The sequence below is a fragment of the Panulirus ornatus genome, chromosome 12 (genome assembly GCF_036320965.1).
Source record: "Panulirus ornatus isolate Po-2019 chromosome 12, ASM3632096v1, whole genome shotgun sequence".
In the NCBI taxonomy this organism is placed as follows: domain Eukaryota; kingdom Metazoa; phylum Arthropoda; class Malacostraca; order Decapoda; family Palinuridae; genus Panulirus; species Panulirus ornatus.
The window spans coordinates 31,544,211-31,562,498 of NC_092235.1; the positions used below are offsets into that span (position 1 = coordinate 31,544,211).

At 42.0% G+C, this 18,288-nt stretch overlaps 1 protein-coding gene across 8 annotated transcripts in view; it reads right to left on the minus strand.

Moving 5' to 3' along the window:
* The window catches only part of LOC139752006 (uncharacterized), a 269,198-nt gene extending 251,125 nt beyond the window's left edge, over positions 1–18,073 (minus strand). For 3 of the 8 annotated variants that reach the window (XM_071667782.1, XM_071667781.1, XM_071667777.1), the window contains exons 1-2: positions 7,284–7,623; positions 2,519–4,310 (exon numbers count right to left, since the gene is read on the minus strand). In XM_071667782.1, the coding sequence (XP_071523883.1) occupies positions 2,519–3,699 (1,181 nt within the window). In that variant the 5' untranslated portion in view covers positions 3,700–4,310; positions 7,284–7,623. Of the gene's footprint in view, positions 1–2,518; positions 4,311–7,080; positions 7,189–7,283; positions 7,626–7,712; positions 7,812–17,951 lie in introns of those variants that run through there. The other 5 variants (XM_071667778.1, XM_071667779.1, XM_071667783.1 and 2 more) reach the window with 5 other exon arrangements.
* Between the last annotated feature and the right edge of the window lie 215 nt (positions 18,074–18,288).

An 18,288-nucleotide genomic window follows, 5' to 3' on the forward strand; every position in this document is an offset into this window, starting at 1 on the left:
TACACAGCTTTCCATGGTTTACCCCAGACGCTTCACATGCCTTGATTCAATCCACTGACAGCACGTCAACCCCGGTATACCACATCGCTCCAATTCACTCTATTCCTTGCCCTCCTTTCACCCTCCTGCATGTTCAGGCCCCGATCACACAAAATCTTTTTCACTCCATCTTTCCACCTCCAATTTGGTCTCCCTCTTCTCCTTGCTCCCTCCACCTCCGACACATATATCCTCTTGGTCAATCTTTCCTCACTCATCCTCTCCATGTGCCCAAACCACTTCAAAACACCCTCTTCTGCTCTCTCAACCACGCTCTTTTTATTTCCACACATCTCTCTTACCCTTACGTTACTCACTCGATCAAACCACCTCACACCACACATTGTCCTCAAACATCTCATTTCCAGCACATCCATCCTCCTGCGCACAACTCTATCCATAGCCCACGCCTCGCAACCATACAACATTGTTGGAACCACTATTCCTTCAAACATACCCATTTTTGCTTTCCGAGATAATGTTCTCGACTTCCACACATTCTTCAAGGCCCCCAGAATTTTCGCCCCCTCCCCCACCCTATGATCCACTTCCGCTTCCATGGTTCCATCCGCTGCCAGATCCACTCCCAGATATCTAAAACACTTCACTTCCTCCAGTTTTTCTCCATTCAAACTCACCTCCCAATTGACTTGACCCTCAACCCTACTGTACCTAATAACCTTGCTCTTATTCACATTTACTCTTAACTTTCTTCTTCCACACACTTTACCAAACTCAGTCACCAGCTTCTGCAGTTTCTCACATGAATCAGCCACCAGCGCTGTATCATCAGCGAACAACAACTGACTCACTTCCCAAGCTCTCTCATCCCCAACAGACTTCATACTTGCCCCTCTTTCCAAAACTCTTGCATTTACCTCCCTAACAACCCCATCCATAAACAAATTAAACAACCATGGAGACATCACACACCCCTGCCGCAAACCTACATTCACTGAGAACCAATCACTTTCCTCTCTTCCTACACGTACACATGCCTTACATCCTCGATAAAAACTTTTCACTGCTTCTAACAACTTTCCTCCCACACCATATATTCTTAATACCTTAATATATATATATATATATATATATATATATATATATATATATATATATATATATATATATATATATTATCTCAGAAAGCAAAAATGGGTATGTTTGAAGGAATAATGGTTCCAACAATGTTGTATGGTTGCGAGGCATGGGCTATGGATAGAGTTGTGCGCAGGAGGGTGGATGTGCTGGAAATGAGATGTTTGAGGACAATATGTGGTGTGAGGTGATTTGATCGAGTAAGTAATAACAGGGTAAGAGAGATGTGTGGTAATAAAAAGAGTGTGGTTGAGACAGCAGAAGAGGGTGTTTTGAAATGGTTTGGTCACATGGAGAGAATGAGTGAGGGAAGATTGACCAAGAGGATATATGTGTCAGAGGTGGAGGGAACGAGGAGAAGTGGGAGACCAAATTGGAGGTGGAAGGATGAAGTGAAAAAGATTTTGAGTGATCGGGGCCTGAACATGCCAGAGGGTGAAAGACGTGCAAGAAATAGAGTGAATTGGAACGATGTGGTATACCGGGGTCGACATGCTGTCAATGGATTGAACCACGGCATGTGAAGCGTCTGGGGTAAACCATGGAAAGTTCTGTGGGGCCTGGATGTGGAAAGGGAGCTGTGGTCTCGGTGCATTATTACATGACAGCTAGAGACTGAGTGTGAACGAATGGGGCCTTTGTTGTCTTTTCCTAGTGCTACCTCGCACACATGAGGGAGGAGGGTGTTGTTATTCCATGTGTGGCGGGGTGGGAATGGGAATGAATAAAGGCAGACAGTATGAATTATGTACATGGGTATATATGTATATGTCTGCGTGTGTATATATATGTATCCATTGAGATGTATAGGCATGTATATGTGATGTGCGTGGACGTATATGTATATACATGTGTATGGGGATGGGTTGGGCCATTTCTTTCGTCTGTTTCCTTGCGCTACCTCGCAAACGCGGGAGACAGCGACAAAGCAAAATATATGTATATATATGAATGCCACTGCTGCAGCAACAAGTATCAAGATAACTTTATCATTCGACTAATCACCTAGTTTCTTATATTTTAGTATTAAGATATCTTAAAGCCCTAGGTAATATGAGTAAAAGTGTCCAACTTAGTGGTATTATTCCTATGTACAAAAAGCAATGGGAACATGTTGATTCAGAAGCATAGTTACCAGCCAATGTTTGTAGCTATAATAAGTGTTCAAAGCATTAAAGCATGTTTTCTGTGTCTCATTTCATTGATAATGAGTGAGAGTACCTGGTGCAGTCTATAACTTCATGAAACCCCTGTTAAACTGCATAAAAACTTCATAACTCTCATGGTATTAAGCTCATGCATCTTGTAGTTTAAGAATTCAAAATTATACTATCGTATACTATAACAAACAAGTTCTGCTGTTATATAATACTAATCTTACCTATTAATGAGCTGATTACTTCGTCCGTCTCCTGGGTCATGTTCATCGGGCTGTAGATCTTCTGTGCTGTCATGATGAGGTCCGCTAGCCACTGCTCCTGCCATGGCTGCTGCTGAGGCTCCTGTAGTTGTGTTTGCTCTGTCTGTGAGCAGTAAACGCATGTGTGCCAAACTGAACTGTGTGGCTAAGGACCGACAATCATAATGAGCAAACGCAGAACGTCTGGTGGGGACTGAATTTAGTAATTCCTCACTACGACTGTCAGTATCCCCGTTTGAGTCACCAGTTTTGCAAGATTTTGTGGCCAGAAAACTTGATTCTGAATTAATATCTGATCTGCTGTCAGTTTTGCCCTCTGTACTTTTACTTGAACGTAATTTCTTAAATATGGAAGGCTTATCTTTGTCCCATAGTTTCTGAAATTTTGAGCGAACTTTAGGGGAGGTGGCTTCTGTCTCAGTAACCAAGGAGCCTGCCACATTCTCAGATGACACTGAGGCACAATGAACTGGTTCAGATGGTTTAAGTTCTCGCAATAAGGAATACAGTGTATCTGGTGGGGCTGAGGCAACATTGATGGAACCATGAGAGCCATATTCCCTTCTAAGCGGGGAGGCAGGTGGTTGTTCCTCAACATCATGATCTAATTCTAGAGATGAATTGCTTCTGTATAGTCCTCCTGTCCCTCTCATGTATACAAACCCTCCCCCAACATCCTGACCTGAATGTATGCTACTGCCTCTACCCAGTGGCTGCAGATTGGTCAGGCCAGACCTTAGTCTCTCATTGTATGATGCCCTTAAGTCTGCTGGACCAAACCTGTGGGCTGGGTTTGTCTTTGGCCGATTACTGACACTAAGGGCACGAACTCTCTCACTAACATAACCTAATGAACCTTGCTCTCTGTTCTTGACCTCAGTACTTTTCTTTTTTGTGTTACTTCTGTCACTGTTATCAATATTATTATTACTAATAATAGCCCCATTTGCAATACCATTGACCTCCACATTATTGTTAAGCACACTGAAATTTTGAAGGGCACCACTAGGGGATATAGTGACAAAATCAGATTTATGGTCCTGTGGAGGTTTGTGCCCACCCCCTTCAGTTTGGGATCTACTGACAGAGCCCTTACCAATGCAGGAAGATGGGCTCACATTCATTACTTCTACCTTCTTCATCACCCTACTTAATTGTCTAGGAAGTCTTCTACCTCATTTCATATTCTAATATATTACACATTTAGAGCAGTATTACATTTTCCATCACTTTAACCAACGTTATCAAAAGCCATAAACATCATTTTCACTACAGCATCACACTTTGGACTGTTGCACCATCATTTCAGTAACACTATTACTTGACTTTTATGTACGACAATTCCCATGTGCATGGAGCAATATAAGATGGATGGATCAACATCTCATCATGGTCAAGACATTTCTATCGTCGCAACCATAGCTCTCCTACACTGCCATTATGGTCAACATGGTATCACATGGTCATGCCATTTCAACTTCACGTTTGATCATTATCTGAAATACTACTCATCTTGTAATTGCAGAACACAATAAATTTCCCCCATCACACCAGTACACATAACAGGAGAATGCAATGCTGCACAAGGCCAAAAGCCTAATGCTGGGAGCAATGTAACTGTTGAGAAGTTCAATCTTGCAAACTGCTTACATGTAATATCATTTACAAAGAGAGAGCCAATTACAAATATGATAACTGATGCTCTGAGCTGCACAAGGTTTAAACTGTTGATGCCCAGAAACATCTCCATCACCTGTAAGAAGATGGTCAGGCATCAATATTTCAAATATAATAATAAAAAATGGATATAGAAAGTGTTGAAAATCAATACAAAAAGTAGTGGGGATGATATATGAATGGGTCAGACATTAACTATGGCTCATGTAGTGGGTTCATGTATCACCTAGCATGCCATTTACAATGGCTGGTGTAGTGGGGATTGACATATGGACCTGCCATTCATCATGGTTGATGTAGTGGGGATTAACATATGGACCAGCCATTCATCATGGTTGATGTAGGATGTACTGGGGGTTGATGTATGGCCAGCCATTCATCATGGTTGAAGTAGGATGTAGTGGGGGTTGATATGTGGGTCTGTCACTCATCATGGTTGATATAGGATGTAGTGGAGGTTGATGTATGGTCAGCCATTCATCATGGTTGATGTAGGATGTAGTGGGGGTTGATGTATGACCAGGCATTCATCATGATTGATGTAGGATGTGCTGGAGGTTGATATATGGCCAGCCATTCATCATGGTTGATGTAGGATGTAGTGGGGGTTGATATGTGGGTCTGTCATTCATCATAGCTGATGTAAGATGTAGTGGGGGTTGATATATGGGCCAGTCATTCATCATGGTTGATGTAGGATGTAGCTGCGGTTGATGTAATGGGCTAATCATTCATGTTCAATGAAGGCTGTGATGATGAGATGATTTTGTTTTATTATTGTTGGTAAATCTTTTCAGTAACCCACACAAGAATGCTAAAACTCGGCCCAGTATGAGTGTGAAAACACTTAGTTCCCTACACTTTCCATGATTCCCTACACTTTCCATGATTCCCTACACTTTACATGATTCCCTACACTTTACACAATTTCCTGCACTTTACATGATTACCTACACTTTACATGATTCCCTACACTTTACATGATTCCTTACACTTTACATGATTCCCTACACTTTACATGATTACCTACACTTTACATGATTCCCTACACCTTACACGATTCCCTACACCTTACACGATTCCCTACACTTTACATGATTCCCTACACCTTACACGATTCCCTACACTTTACATGATTCCCTACACTTTACACGATTTCCTACACTTTACATGATTCCCTACACTTTACATGATTCCCTACACTTTAAATGATTTCCTACACTTTACACGATTCCCTACACTTTGCATGATTGCCTACACTTTTCATGACTGCCTACACTTTACATGACTGCCTACACTTTACACAATTCCCTACACTTTGCATGATTGCCTACACTGTACATGACTGCCTACACTTTACACAATTCCCTACACTTTGCATAATTCCCTACACTTTACATGACTGCCTACACTTTCCACAATTCCCTACACTTTGCATGATTGCCTACATTTTACATGACTGCCTACACTTTACACAATTCCCTACACTTTGCATGATTGCCTACACTTTACACGATTGCCTACACTTTACAGATTCCCCTACACTTTGCATGATTGCCTACACTTACATTGCCTACATTTATCAACATTCCCTACACTTTGCATGATTGCCTACACTTTACATGACTGCCTACCAATTTACTTGCTGAGCCTACACTTTACACAATTCCCTACCTTTGCAGATGCTACATGTACATTCCTATACACTTTTACATGATTGCCTACACTTTAGCATGACTGCCTACACTTTACACAATTCCTACACTTTGCAGATTCCTACACTTTACAGATTCCTACACTTTTCACAGATTCCCTACACTTTCATGACTGCCTACACTTTACATGACTCCCTACACTTTACATGACTGCCTACACTTTACACAATTCCCTACGCTTTGCAAGATTGCCTACATTTTACACGATTCCCTACACTTTGCATGATTGCCTACATTTTACATGACTGCCTACACTTTACACAATTCCCTACGCTTTGCAAGACTGCCTACATTTTACGCGATTCCCTACACTTTGCATGACTGCCTACACTGTACATGACTGCCTACATTTTACGCGATTCCCTACACTTTGCATGACTGCCTACACTGTACATGACTGCCTACATTTTACACGATTTCCTACACTTTGCATGACTGCCTACACTTTACACGATTCCCTACACTTTGCATGATTGCCTACACTTTACATGACTGCCTACACTTTACATGACTGCCTACACTTTACACAATTCCCTACACTTTACATGACTGCCTACACTTTACACAATTCCCTAGACTTTGCATGATTGCCTACATTTTACACGATTCCCTACACTTTGCATGACTGCCTACACTTTACACGATTCCCTACACTTTGCATGATTGCCTACACTGTACATGACTGCCTACACTTTACACGATTCCCTACACTTTGCATGATTGCCTACACTGTACATGACTGCCTACACTTTACACGATTCCCTACACTTTGCATGATTGCCTAAACTGTACATGACTGCCTACACTTTACACGATTCCCTACACTTTGCATGATTGCCTAAACTGTACATGACTGCCTACACTTTACACGATTCCCTACACTTTGCATGATTGCCTACACTGTACATGACTGCCTACACTTTACACGATTCCCTACACTTTGCATGATTGCCTACACTGTACATGACTGCCTACACTTTGCATGATTGCCTACACTTTACACGATTCCCTACACTTTGCATGATTGTCTACACTTTACATGATTGCCTACACTTTGCATGTTGCCTACACTCTACATGATTGCCTACACTTTACATGACTGCCTACACTACATGATTGCCAACACTTTACATGGTGAGTCTTGTACTACAAAGAGCAGAGGGTAAGGCTTGTGAAGGCTAGGGGTTGTTGTTGTTGTTGTGAAGCACATGGTACTAGTGAGAACTATGCTTAATACTAAGCCTACTCTACTGACTGACTCACCCTACTCAAGCCACGAGGAAGAAGGACCACTTTTCCCTATATGTTCCTCCTGTTTCTTGCTAGTAACTCACCTTAAACTGATGAGGCTGGAGTAGTGGGTATGGGGAATGGTAACATCCTGTACTAGAGAGAGTCACACATAGTCAATGCCAACAAATATTGTGGCCATAACAACAATGAATGAGTGCGAACTTTGTGTACTGTTCTCCACTTGCCACTTACTCTTTACTATCATCTACTTTATCGACATAATTACTTCAATCTCATACAAGTACTCCATCATATTATTACATATTACATATGAAATAAATAGGCTATACAACAGTCTGAATTATAAGTCGTAATAGTTATAACTAGGATTGGTTTGATTATTATGTTAAGCAACTAGATATGGCTGGCTGGCTGGCTGGCTGGGGGGGTTAAGGAATGAACCAGCCAACCCTCTTGATCTTTCTTTATTGTACTATTATATATCTCCACCTAACCAAAGTGTCAGTCACCTTCAGTTAGATCCATTTGATGAAGCTATGAGACGATATGAGAATGTGATTCCTAGTATAGAGAAGGAGGACATTGTGGCAACAGGAAGCTGGTAAGTATTGTTGGCTGGGGGGGGTGAGCGTCTCTGTTGACACCCTCACCATTATTAGTAATAATTATTACATCATCTTACCATCATCACTTTACCTCATTATCTTTATAGTTATTACAAAATAAAACTAACAAAACTAGTCTAATAGAGGAAATGGTAGAGGACTAATTGTTAACTGAATATTGCTCTGCCCCCACATCGTACACCACTGGGGCGGTGAGGGACAGGAAGAGGAGGGAGCAGCAGCACTCTGACACTTTCCTCCACTCTAACACAAAGAGAAGCACTCTTCCTTCACTCTAACACTTTCCTCCACTCTAACACAAAGAGAAGCACTCTTCCTTCACTCTAACACAAAGAGATGCACCCTTCCTTCACTCTAACACTTTCCTCCACTCTAACACAAAGAGATGCACTCTTCCTTCACTCTAACACAAAGAGATGCACCCTTCCTTCACTCTAACACTTTCCTCCACTCTAACACAAAGAGATGCACTCTTCCTTCACTCTAACACAAAGAGATGCACCCTTCCTTCACTCTAACACTTTCCTCCACTCTAACACAAAGAGAAGCACTCTTCCTTCACTCTAACACTTTCCTCCACTCTAACACAAAGAGATGCACCCTTCCTTCACTCTGACACTTTCCTCCACTCTAACACAAAGAGAAGCACTCTTCCTTCACTCTAACACTTTCCTCCACTCTAACACAAAGAGAAGCACTCTTCCTTCACTCTAACACAAAGAGATGCACCCTTCCTTCACTCTAACACTTTCCTCCACTCTAACACAAAGAGAAGCACTCTTCCTTCACTCTAACACAAAGAGATGCACCCTTCCTTCACTCTAACACTTTCCTCCACTCTAACACAAAGAGAAGCACTCTTCCTTCACTCTAACACTTTCCTCCACTCTAACACAAAGAGAAGCACTCTTCCTTCACTCTAACACAAAGAGATGCACCCTTCCTTCACTCTAACACTTTCCTCCACTCTAACACAAAGAGATGCACTCTTCCTTCACTCTAACACTTTCCTCCACTCTAACACAAAGAGAAGCACTCTTCCTTCACTCTAACACAAAGAGATGCACCCTTCCTTCACTCTAACACTTTCCTCCACTCTAACACAAAGAGAAGCACCCTTCCTTCACTTTAACACTTTCCTCCACTCTAACACAAAGAGAAGCACCCTTCCTTCACTCTAACACTTTCCTCCACTCTAACACAAAGAGATGCACTCTTCCTTCACTCTAACACAAAGAGATGCACCCTTCCTTCACTCTAACACTTTCCTCCACTCTAACACAAAGAGATGCACTCTTCCTTCACCCTAACACTTTCCTCCACTCTAACACAAAGAGATGCACCCTTCCTTCACTCTAACACTTTCCTCCACTCTAACACAAAGAGATGCACCCTTCCTTCACTCTAACACAAAGAGATGCACTCTTCCTTCACTCTAACACTTTCCTCCACTCTAACACAAAGAGATGCACTCTTCCTTCACTCTAACACTTTCCTCCACTCTAACACAAAGAGATGCACTCTTCCTTCACTCTAACACAAAGAGATGCACTCTTCCTTCACTCTAACACTTTCCTCCACTCTAACACAAAGAGATGCACCCTTCCTTCACTCTAACACTTTCCTCCACTCTAACACAAAGAGATGCACTCTTCCTTCACTCTAACACTTTCCTCCACTCTAACACAAAGAGAAGCACTCTTCCTTCACTCTAACACTTTCCTCCACTCTAACACAAAGAGAAACACTCTTCCTTCACTCTAACACTTTCCTCCACTCTAACACAAAGAGATGCACTCTTCCTTCACTCTAACACTTTCCTCCACTCTAACACAAAGAGAAGCACTCTTCCTTCACTCTAACACTTTCCTCCACTCTAACACAAAGAGAAGCACTCTTCCTTCACTCTAACACTTTCCTCCACTCTAACACAAAGAGATGCACCCTTCCTTCACTCTAACACAAAGAGATGCACTCTTCCTTCACTCTAACACTTTCCGCCACTCTAACACAAAGAGAAGCACTCTTCCTTCACTCTAACACTTTCCTCCACTCTAACACAAAGAGATACACCCTTCCTTCACTCTAACACAAAGAGATGCACTCTTCCTTCACTCTAACACTTTCCTCCACTCTAACACAAAGAGATGCACTCTTCCTTCACTCTAACACTTTCCTCCACTCTAACACAAAGAGATGCACTCTTCCTTCACTCTAACACTTTCCTCCACTCTAACACAAAGAGATGCACCCTTCCTTCACTCTACACAATCCTCCACTGCAACTCTTCCTTCACTCTAACACTTTCCTCCACTCTAACCACAAAGAGATGCACTCTTCCTTCACTCTAACACTTTCCTCCACTCTAACACAAAGAGATGCACCCTTCCTTCACTCTAACACTTTCCTCCACTCTAACACAAAGAGAAGCACTCTTCCTTCACTCTAACACTTTCCTCCACTCTAACACAAAGAGATGCACTCTTCCTTCACTCTAACACTTTCCTCCACTCTAACACAAAGAGATGCACCCTTCCTTCACTCTAACACTTTCTCCACTCTAACACAAAGAGATGCACCCTTCCTTCACTCTAACACTTTCCTCCACTCTAACACAAAGAGATGCACCCTTCTTCACTCTAACACTTTCCTCCACTCTAACACAAAGAGATGCACCCTTCCTTCACTCTAACACTTTCCTCCACTCTAACACAAAGAGATGCACCCTTCCTTCACTCTAACACTTTCCTCCACTCTAACACAAAGAGATGCACCCTTCCTTCACTCTAACACTTTCCTCCACTCTAACACAAAGAGATGCACCCTTCCTTCACTCTAACACTTTCCTCCACTCTAACACAAAGAGATGCACCCTTCCTTCACTCTAACACTTTCCTCCACTCTAACACAAAGAGATGCTTCCTTGCTTCACTCTAACACTTTCCTCCACTCTAACACAAAGAGATGCACCCTTCCTTCACTCTAACACTTTCCTCCACTCTAACACAAAGAGATGCACCCTTCCTTCACTCTAACACTTTCCTCCACTCTAACACAAAGAGATGCACCCTTCCTTCACTCTAACACTTTCCTCCACTCTAACACAAAGAGATGCACCCTTCCTTCACTCTAACACTTTCCTCCACTCTAACACAAAGAGATGCACCCTTCCTTCACTCTAACACTTTCCTCCACTCTAACACAAGAGATGCACCCTTCTTCACTCTAACACTTTCCTCCACTCTAACACAAAGAGATGCACCCTTCCTTCACTCTAACACTTTCCTCCACTCTAACACAAAGAGATGCATCCTTCCTTCATTCTAACACTTTCCTCTAACACAAAGAGATGCATCCTTCCTTCACTCTAACACTTTCCTCCGCTCTAACACAAAGAGATGGTTCCTTGCTTCACTCTAACACTTTCCTCCACTCTAACACAAAGAGATGCACCTTCCTTCACTCTAACACTTTCCTCCCCTCTAACACAAAGAGATGCATCCCTTCCCTTCACTCTAACCTTCTCACAACAAAGAGATGCACCCTTCCTTCATCAACACTTCCACTCTACACAAAAGACACCTTCCTTCACTCTAACACTTTCCACTAACACAAAGAGATGCACCCTTCCTTCACTCTAACACAAAGAGATGCACCTTCCTCTCCACTCTCACCTAACAAAAGCACTCTTCCTCTAACACTTCCACTCAACAGAGATGCACCTTCTTCACTCTAACACTTCCATCTACAAGTGCCCCCTTCTCACTCTACAACACAAAGAGATGCACCTTCTTCACTCTACACTTTCTAACACAAAGAATGCACCTCTTCCTCTCATCTCCTAACACAAAGAGATGCACTTCCTGCTTTCACTCTTTCATACAGACCTTTCCTCCACTCTACACACAAAGAGATGCACCCTTCCTTACTACACTTCATCTACAAACCTCTCATCAACACTTGTCTACTCAAAAGGTGCCCTCACTCTAAAGAGAGCACTCTTCTTACACTCTAGCACTTCACTCTATCACAAAGAAATGCACCCTTGCTTCACTCTAACATTTTTTCTCCATTCTTACACAAAGAGATGCACTCTTGCCCCATCAGTCCAAGTTAATTGATTCTTGTATCAGAAGGTGTCAGGGAGCAAGAATGTTGCTATAAGTTTAAACCATCAGAAGTAATGGTAGCCAGACTTTAGGGAAGATCTTAGTCTTAGCACCTGTATAATTTTTATTGTTGCACTAAGATACTTTTGTTACTGCTGTTATACTTCGTTACTTTTGTTACTATCATATTATTTTGGCTTTTACTGTTTTACATATCAAATCAGTTAATTTTGTGCTTATTGTTTGTTTTGCTCCTATAGTTGCTTTTGTTCTACTTACTGTTAATTTTACATGTATCATGTACATAAGATTAATGTGAAACTATCATTCAACGAAATCCTATCTTTCCCCAAAAGTCAATTTCAACTGTATAACTCACTCTTATTTAATCAATAGATTAGTCTACTCCAAAGAGACGTTTTCTTTGGAAGACATTCCAAGAGAACGGTTAAAAGTGGGAATAACAGCATCAGAATGCTGATGGTTGGCAACATTGCCCATTGTGTAGAGAACGTGGCATACTGATCCAGACTCCGCCCATTTGTGACGTCACCTTAGAAACTCAGTACAGTAACCCACTCTTATGATGTAGTTTCAACCCAGATCTGCTGAAGCATTTATTATCTAAATAAACACGATCCCTCCATCAATATTCCTTGAGCTCTTCCTAGGTCTAGAGCGTCGGTTCATTGAAAAGGGAAACGGCAAAAAATGTTTATACATAAATTCCATAAAATTCATCATAAAAGCCGTTCCTCATTAGTCCTAAATACATAGTTTTTGAACAGCAAGAGAGAATATCGGTGCATCGGGGTCCCGAAAATGGCGAATATGTATGAATAAAATGAAACATGAATCTCGCGCGTATCTCCTGCTGTCAGACAAACCTTGACCATCTTTGGGTTTCCACAAGAACGTGTGCGTTCGTTCGTTTTTTGGTCAAGTCACACGTCCAGGCAGTAGTAGCCAGACTCCGCCCACTCGTGACGTCACTTTGGAAGGCCAGCGTAGCAACCCTCTTATGATTTCCTTCTGTTCCAACCCAGAATCATTTAAGCTTATGATTGTTATTTTTGTCGTCTGTTTGGAATACAACAGAATGAATATGTGCTTAGAATTTTATATTTATCGACTTGTTACCAAATATATTTACTTGACCAAGTTTCTTTGTCAGAGTTGTAGCATTAACTCGATTACGTTTAAGTTCCCAAGTGCACTTTCGTATAATAACCACATCAGGGTAGACACAAAAGAGAAATATGACAGTCAGTTGATATGCTACGAAGAGAGACGTGGGTAGGACTCCATTTGGTTAAACATATGATTGTCCAAAACAGACAACGATGATACAAAGTACAGTCAACATGGGGGTAACTCTGCAAGAACACGGGGTTAAACCAGGCAAGATCATGGAGGTAAACCAGACAAGATCATGGGGTAAACCAGGCAAGATCACGGGGTAAACCAGGCAAGATCATGGGGTAAATCAGGCAAGATCATGGGGTTAAATCAGGCAAGATCATGGGGGTAAACCAGGCAAGATCACGGGGGTAAACCAGGCAAGATTATGGAGGTAAACCAGACAAGATCATGGGGTAAACCAGGCAAGATCACGGGGTAAACCAGGCAAGATCATGGGGTTAAATCAGGCAAGATCATGGGGTAAACCAGGCAAGATCACGGGGGTAAACCAGACAAGATCATGGGGGTAAACCAGGCAAGATCACGGGGGTAAACCAGGCAAGATCATGGAGGTAAACCAGACAAGATCATGGGGTAAACCAGGCAAGATCACGGGGTAAACCAGGCAAGATCATGGGGTAAATCAGGCAAGATCATGGGGTTAAATCAGGCAAGATCATGGGGGTAAACCAGGCAAGATCACGGGGGTAAACCAGGCAAGATTATGGGGGTAAACCAGGCAAGATCATGGGGTAAACCAGCAATATCATGGGGTAAACCAGGCAAGATCACGGGGGTAAACCAGACAAGATCATGGGGTAAACCAGGCAAGATCACGGGGGTAAACCAGGCAAGATCATGGGGGTAAAGTGGATATATGTATAGGCAGAACGTGAGCTATATATATATATATATATATATATATATATATATATATATATATATATATATATATATATATATGAATGAATATATATGGGATGAAGAAGTAAGAGTATTAGTGAAAGAGAAGAGAGAGGCATTTGGACGATTTTTGCAGGGAAAAAATGCAATTGAGTGGGAGAAGTATAAAAGAAAGAGACAGGAGGTCAAGAAAAAGGTGCAAGAGGTGAAAAAAAGGGCAAATGAGAGTTGGGGTGAGAGACTATCAGTAAATTTTAGGGAGAATAAAAAGATGTTCTGGAAGGAGGTAAATAGGGTGCGTAAGACAAGGGAGCAAATGGGAACTTCAGTAAAGGGCGTAAATGGGGAGGTGATAACAAGTAGTGGTGATGTGAGAAGGAGATGGAATGAGTATTTTGAAGGTTTGTTGAATGTGTCTGATGACAGAGTGGCAGATATAGGGTGTTTGGGTCGAGGTGGTGTGCAAAGTGAGAGGGTTAGGGAAAATGATTTGGTAAACAGAGAAGAGGTAGTAAAAGCTTTGCGGAAGATGAAAGCCGGCAAGGCAGCAGGTTTGGATGGTATTGCAGTGGAATTTGTTAAAAAAGGGGGTGACTGTATTGTTGACTGGTTGGTAAGGTTATTTTAATGTATGTATGACTCATGGTGAGGTGCCTGAGGATTGGCGGAATGCTTGCATAGTGCCGTTGTACAAAGGCAAAGGGGATAAGAGTGAGTGCTCAAATTACAGAGGTATAAGTTTGTTGAGTATTCCTGGTAAATTATATGGGAGGGTATTGATTGAGAGGGTGAAGGCATGTACAGAGCATCAGATTGGGGAAGAGCAGTGTGGTTTCAGAAGTGGTAGAGGATGTGTGGATCAGGTGTTTGCTTTGAAGAATGTATGTGAGAAATACTTAGAAAAGCAAATGGATTTGTATGTAGCATTTATGGATCTGGAGAAGGCATATGATAGAGTTGATAGAGATGCTCTGTGGAAGGTATTAAGAATATATGGTGTGGGAGGCAAGTTGTTAGAAGCAGTGAAAAGTTTTTATCGAGGATGTAAGGCATGTGTACGTGTAGGAAGAGAGGAAAGTGATTGGTTCTCAGTGAATTTAGGTTTGCGGCAGGGGTGTGTGATGTCTCCATGGTTGTTTAATTTGTTTATGGATGGGGTTGTTAGGGAGGTAAATGCAAGAGTTTTGGAAAGAGGGGCAAGTATGAAGTCTGTTGGGGATGAGAGAGCTTGGGAAGTGAGTCAGTTGTTGTTCGCTGATGATACAGCGCTGGTGGCGGATTCATGTGAGAAACTGCAGAAGCTGGTGACGGAGTTTGGTAAAGTGTGTGGAAGAAGAAAGTTAAGAGTAAATGTCAATAAGAGCAAGGTTATTAGGTACAGTAGGGTTGAGGGTCAAGTCAATTGGGAGGTGAGTTTGAATGGTGAGAGGCTGGAGGAAGTGAAGTGTTTTAGATATCTGGGAGTGGATCTGTCAGCGGATGGAACCATGGAAGCGGAAGTGGATCATAGGGTGGGGGAGGGGGCGAAAATTTTGGGAGCCTTGAAAAATGTGTGGAAGTCGAGAACATTATCCCGGAAAGCAAAAATGGGTATGTTTGAAGGAATAGTAGTTCCAACAATGTTGTATGGTTGCGAGGCGTGGGCTATGGATAGAGTTGTGCGCAGGAGGATGGATGTGCTGGAAATGAGATGTTTGAGGACAATGTGTGGTGTGAGGTGGTTTGATCGAGTAAGCAACGTAAGGGTAAGAGAGATGTGTGGAAATAAAAAGAGCGTGGTTGAGAGAGCAGAAGAGGGTGTTTTGAAATGGTTTGGGCACATGGAGAGAATGAGTGAGGAAAGATTGACCAAGAGGATATATGTGTCGGAGGTGGAGGGAACGAGGAGAAGAGGGAGACCAAATTGGAGGTGGAAAGATGGAGTGAAAAGGATTTTGTGTGATCGGGGCCTGAACATGCAGGAGGGTGAAAGGAGGGCAAGGAATAGAGTGAATTGGAGCGATGTGGTATACAGGGGTTGACGTGCTGTCAGTGGATTGAATCAAGGCATGTGAAGCGTCTGGGGTAAACCATGGAAGGCTGTGTAGGTATGTATATTTGCGTGTGTGGACGTGTGTATGTACATGTGTATGGGGGGGGTTGGGCCATTTTCTTTCGTCTGTTTCCTTGCGCTACCTCGCAAACGCGGGAGACAGCGACAAAGTATAAAAAAAAAAAAAAAAAAAAAAAAAAAAAATATATATATATACATATATATATATATATATATATATATATATATATATATATATATATATATATATATATGTTATTATTATTTATATTCTATTATACTTTGTCGCTGTCTCCCGCGTTTGCGAGGTAGCGCAAGGAAACAGACGAAAGAAATGGCCCTACCCCCCCCCCCCTCCCATACACATGTATATACATACGTCCACACACGCAAATATACATACCTACACAGCTTTCCATGGTTTACCCCAGACGCTTCACATGCCTTGATTCAATCCACTGACAGCACGTCAACCCCGGTATACCACATCGCTCCAATTCACTCTATTCCTTGCCCTCCTTTCACCCTCCTGCATGTTCAGGCCCCGATCACACAAAATCTTTTTCACTCCATCTTTCCACCTCCAATTTGGTCTCCCTCTTCTCCTCGTTCCCTCCACCTCCGACACATATATCCTCTTGGTCAATCTTTCCTCACTCATTCTCTCCATGTGCCCAAACCACTTCAAAACACCCTCTTCTGCTCTCTCAACCACGCTCTTTTTATTTCCACACATCTCTCTTACCCTTACGTTACTCACTCGATCAAACCACCTCACACCACACATTGTCCTTAAACATCTCATTTCCAGCACATCCATCCTCCTGCGCACAACTCTATCCATAGCCCACGCCTCGCAACCATACAACATTGTTGGAACCACTATTCCTTCAAACATACCCATTTCTGCTTTCCGAGATAATGTTCTCGACTTCCACACATTCTTCAAGGCCCCCAGAATTTTCGCCCCCTCCCCCACCCTATGATCCACTTCCGCTTCCATGGTTCCATCCGCTGCCAGATCCACTCCCAGATATCTAAAACACTTCACTTCCTCCAGTTTTTCTCCATTCAAACTCACCTCCCAATTGACTTGACCCTCAACCCTACTGTACCTAATAACCTTGCTCTTATTCACATTTACTCTTAACTTTCTTCTTCACACACTTTACCAAACTCAGTCACCAGCTTCTGCAGTTTCTCACATGAATCAGCCACCAGCGCTGGAATGATAATCATAGAAAATTGTAAAAATTAGTCATTGTAGAAGATGGTATACATTTTAGGGGTAACAAACACATGCTATGTATTTTTTAGGGTTTAAGAAGTTGGGATACGTCACTCTATATATATCGAATTGTAATCGTATATTTACTTACGTTTTATTTATATGCCATCGACTTGTACATTTACTTATGTTTTATTTATATGCCATCGACTTATACATTTACTTACGTTTTATATGTATGCCATCGACATTGTTAGGTTAGGTTAGGTTGGGTTAGGATAGGTTACGTTAGGTTAGGTTAGGTTAGTTTTGGTTAGGTTAGGTTACACCCACATCAGTCCTCTTCAATACAATCGTCAATGCTCAAAATCTTTAGAACTTCGTCCACAATTTTCTTTACCCTCATTCTCCCTGGTAATTCACCAAGAGATATTTCACTTTCCACGGAGCAATTTTGACATTATTAATGTCATTCACTCCCATATATTTTGATAACCACAGCCTCAAAACAGACTAAAACAATCAGAGTTATCTTTCTCCTTGCAGTAGAGTATACCAATCACACCCAGCTGGGTATGGCTGAGTTGTCGCTCTCGCTAGACCAAATAGTTAAATTCCCAGCACGAAAGATGTTCAGTGGTACTTACCTTATCCTTAAAACCTTATACACAAGTAGGTAAGCCTCTCAGACTTGCGATGGGGCTGAAAACAGAATTTGGAAGCTGACACAAGAGTGTTTATCAAGCCACTCAGTCTATCACACTCACTCGCTGTTTATAAATGAGATTAAGGCTGAGAAAGAAGCGTAACTCATTAAACTCTTCGCGTGACGACAATGGCGACATATAGCAGCAATAGGAGGATAGTCATTGGAATCACTTTAGTTAAGTAGTATATTCATAGATGGCAGGACTAGCAAAGGTATTGCTTTAGGCGTCGTCTACACCTTTTAACAAAACGAGCGACGTTCAAATCATGGCTCAT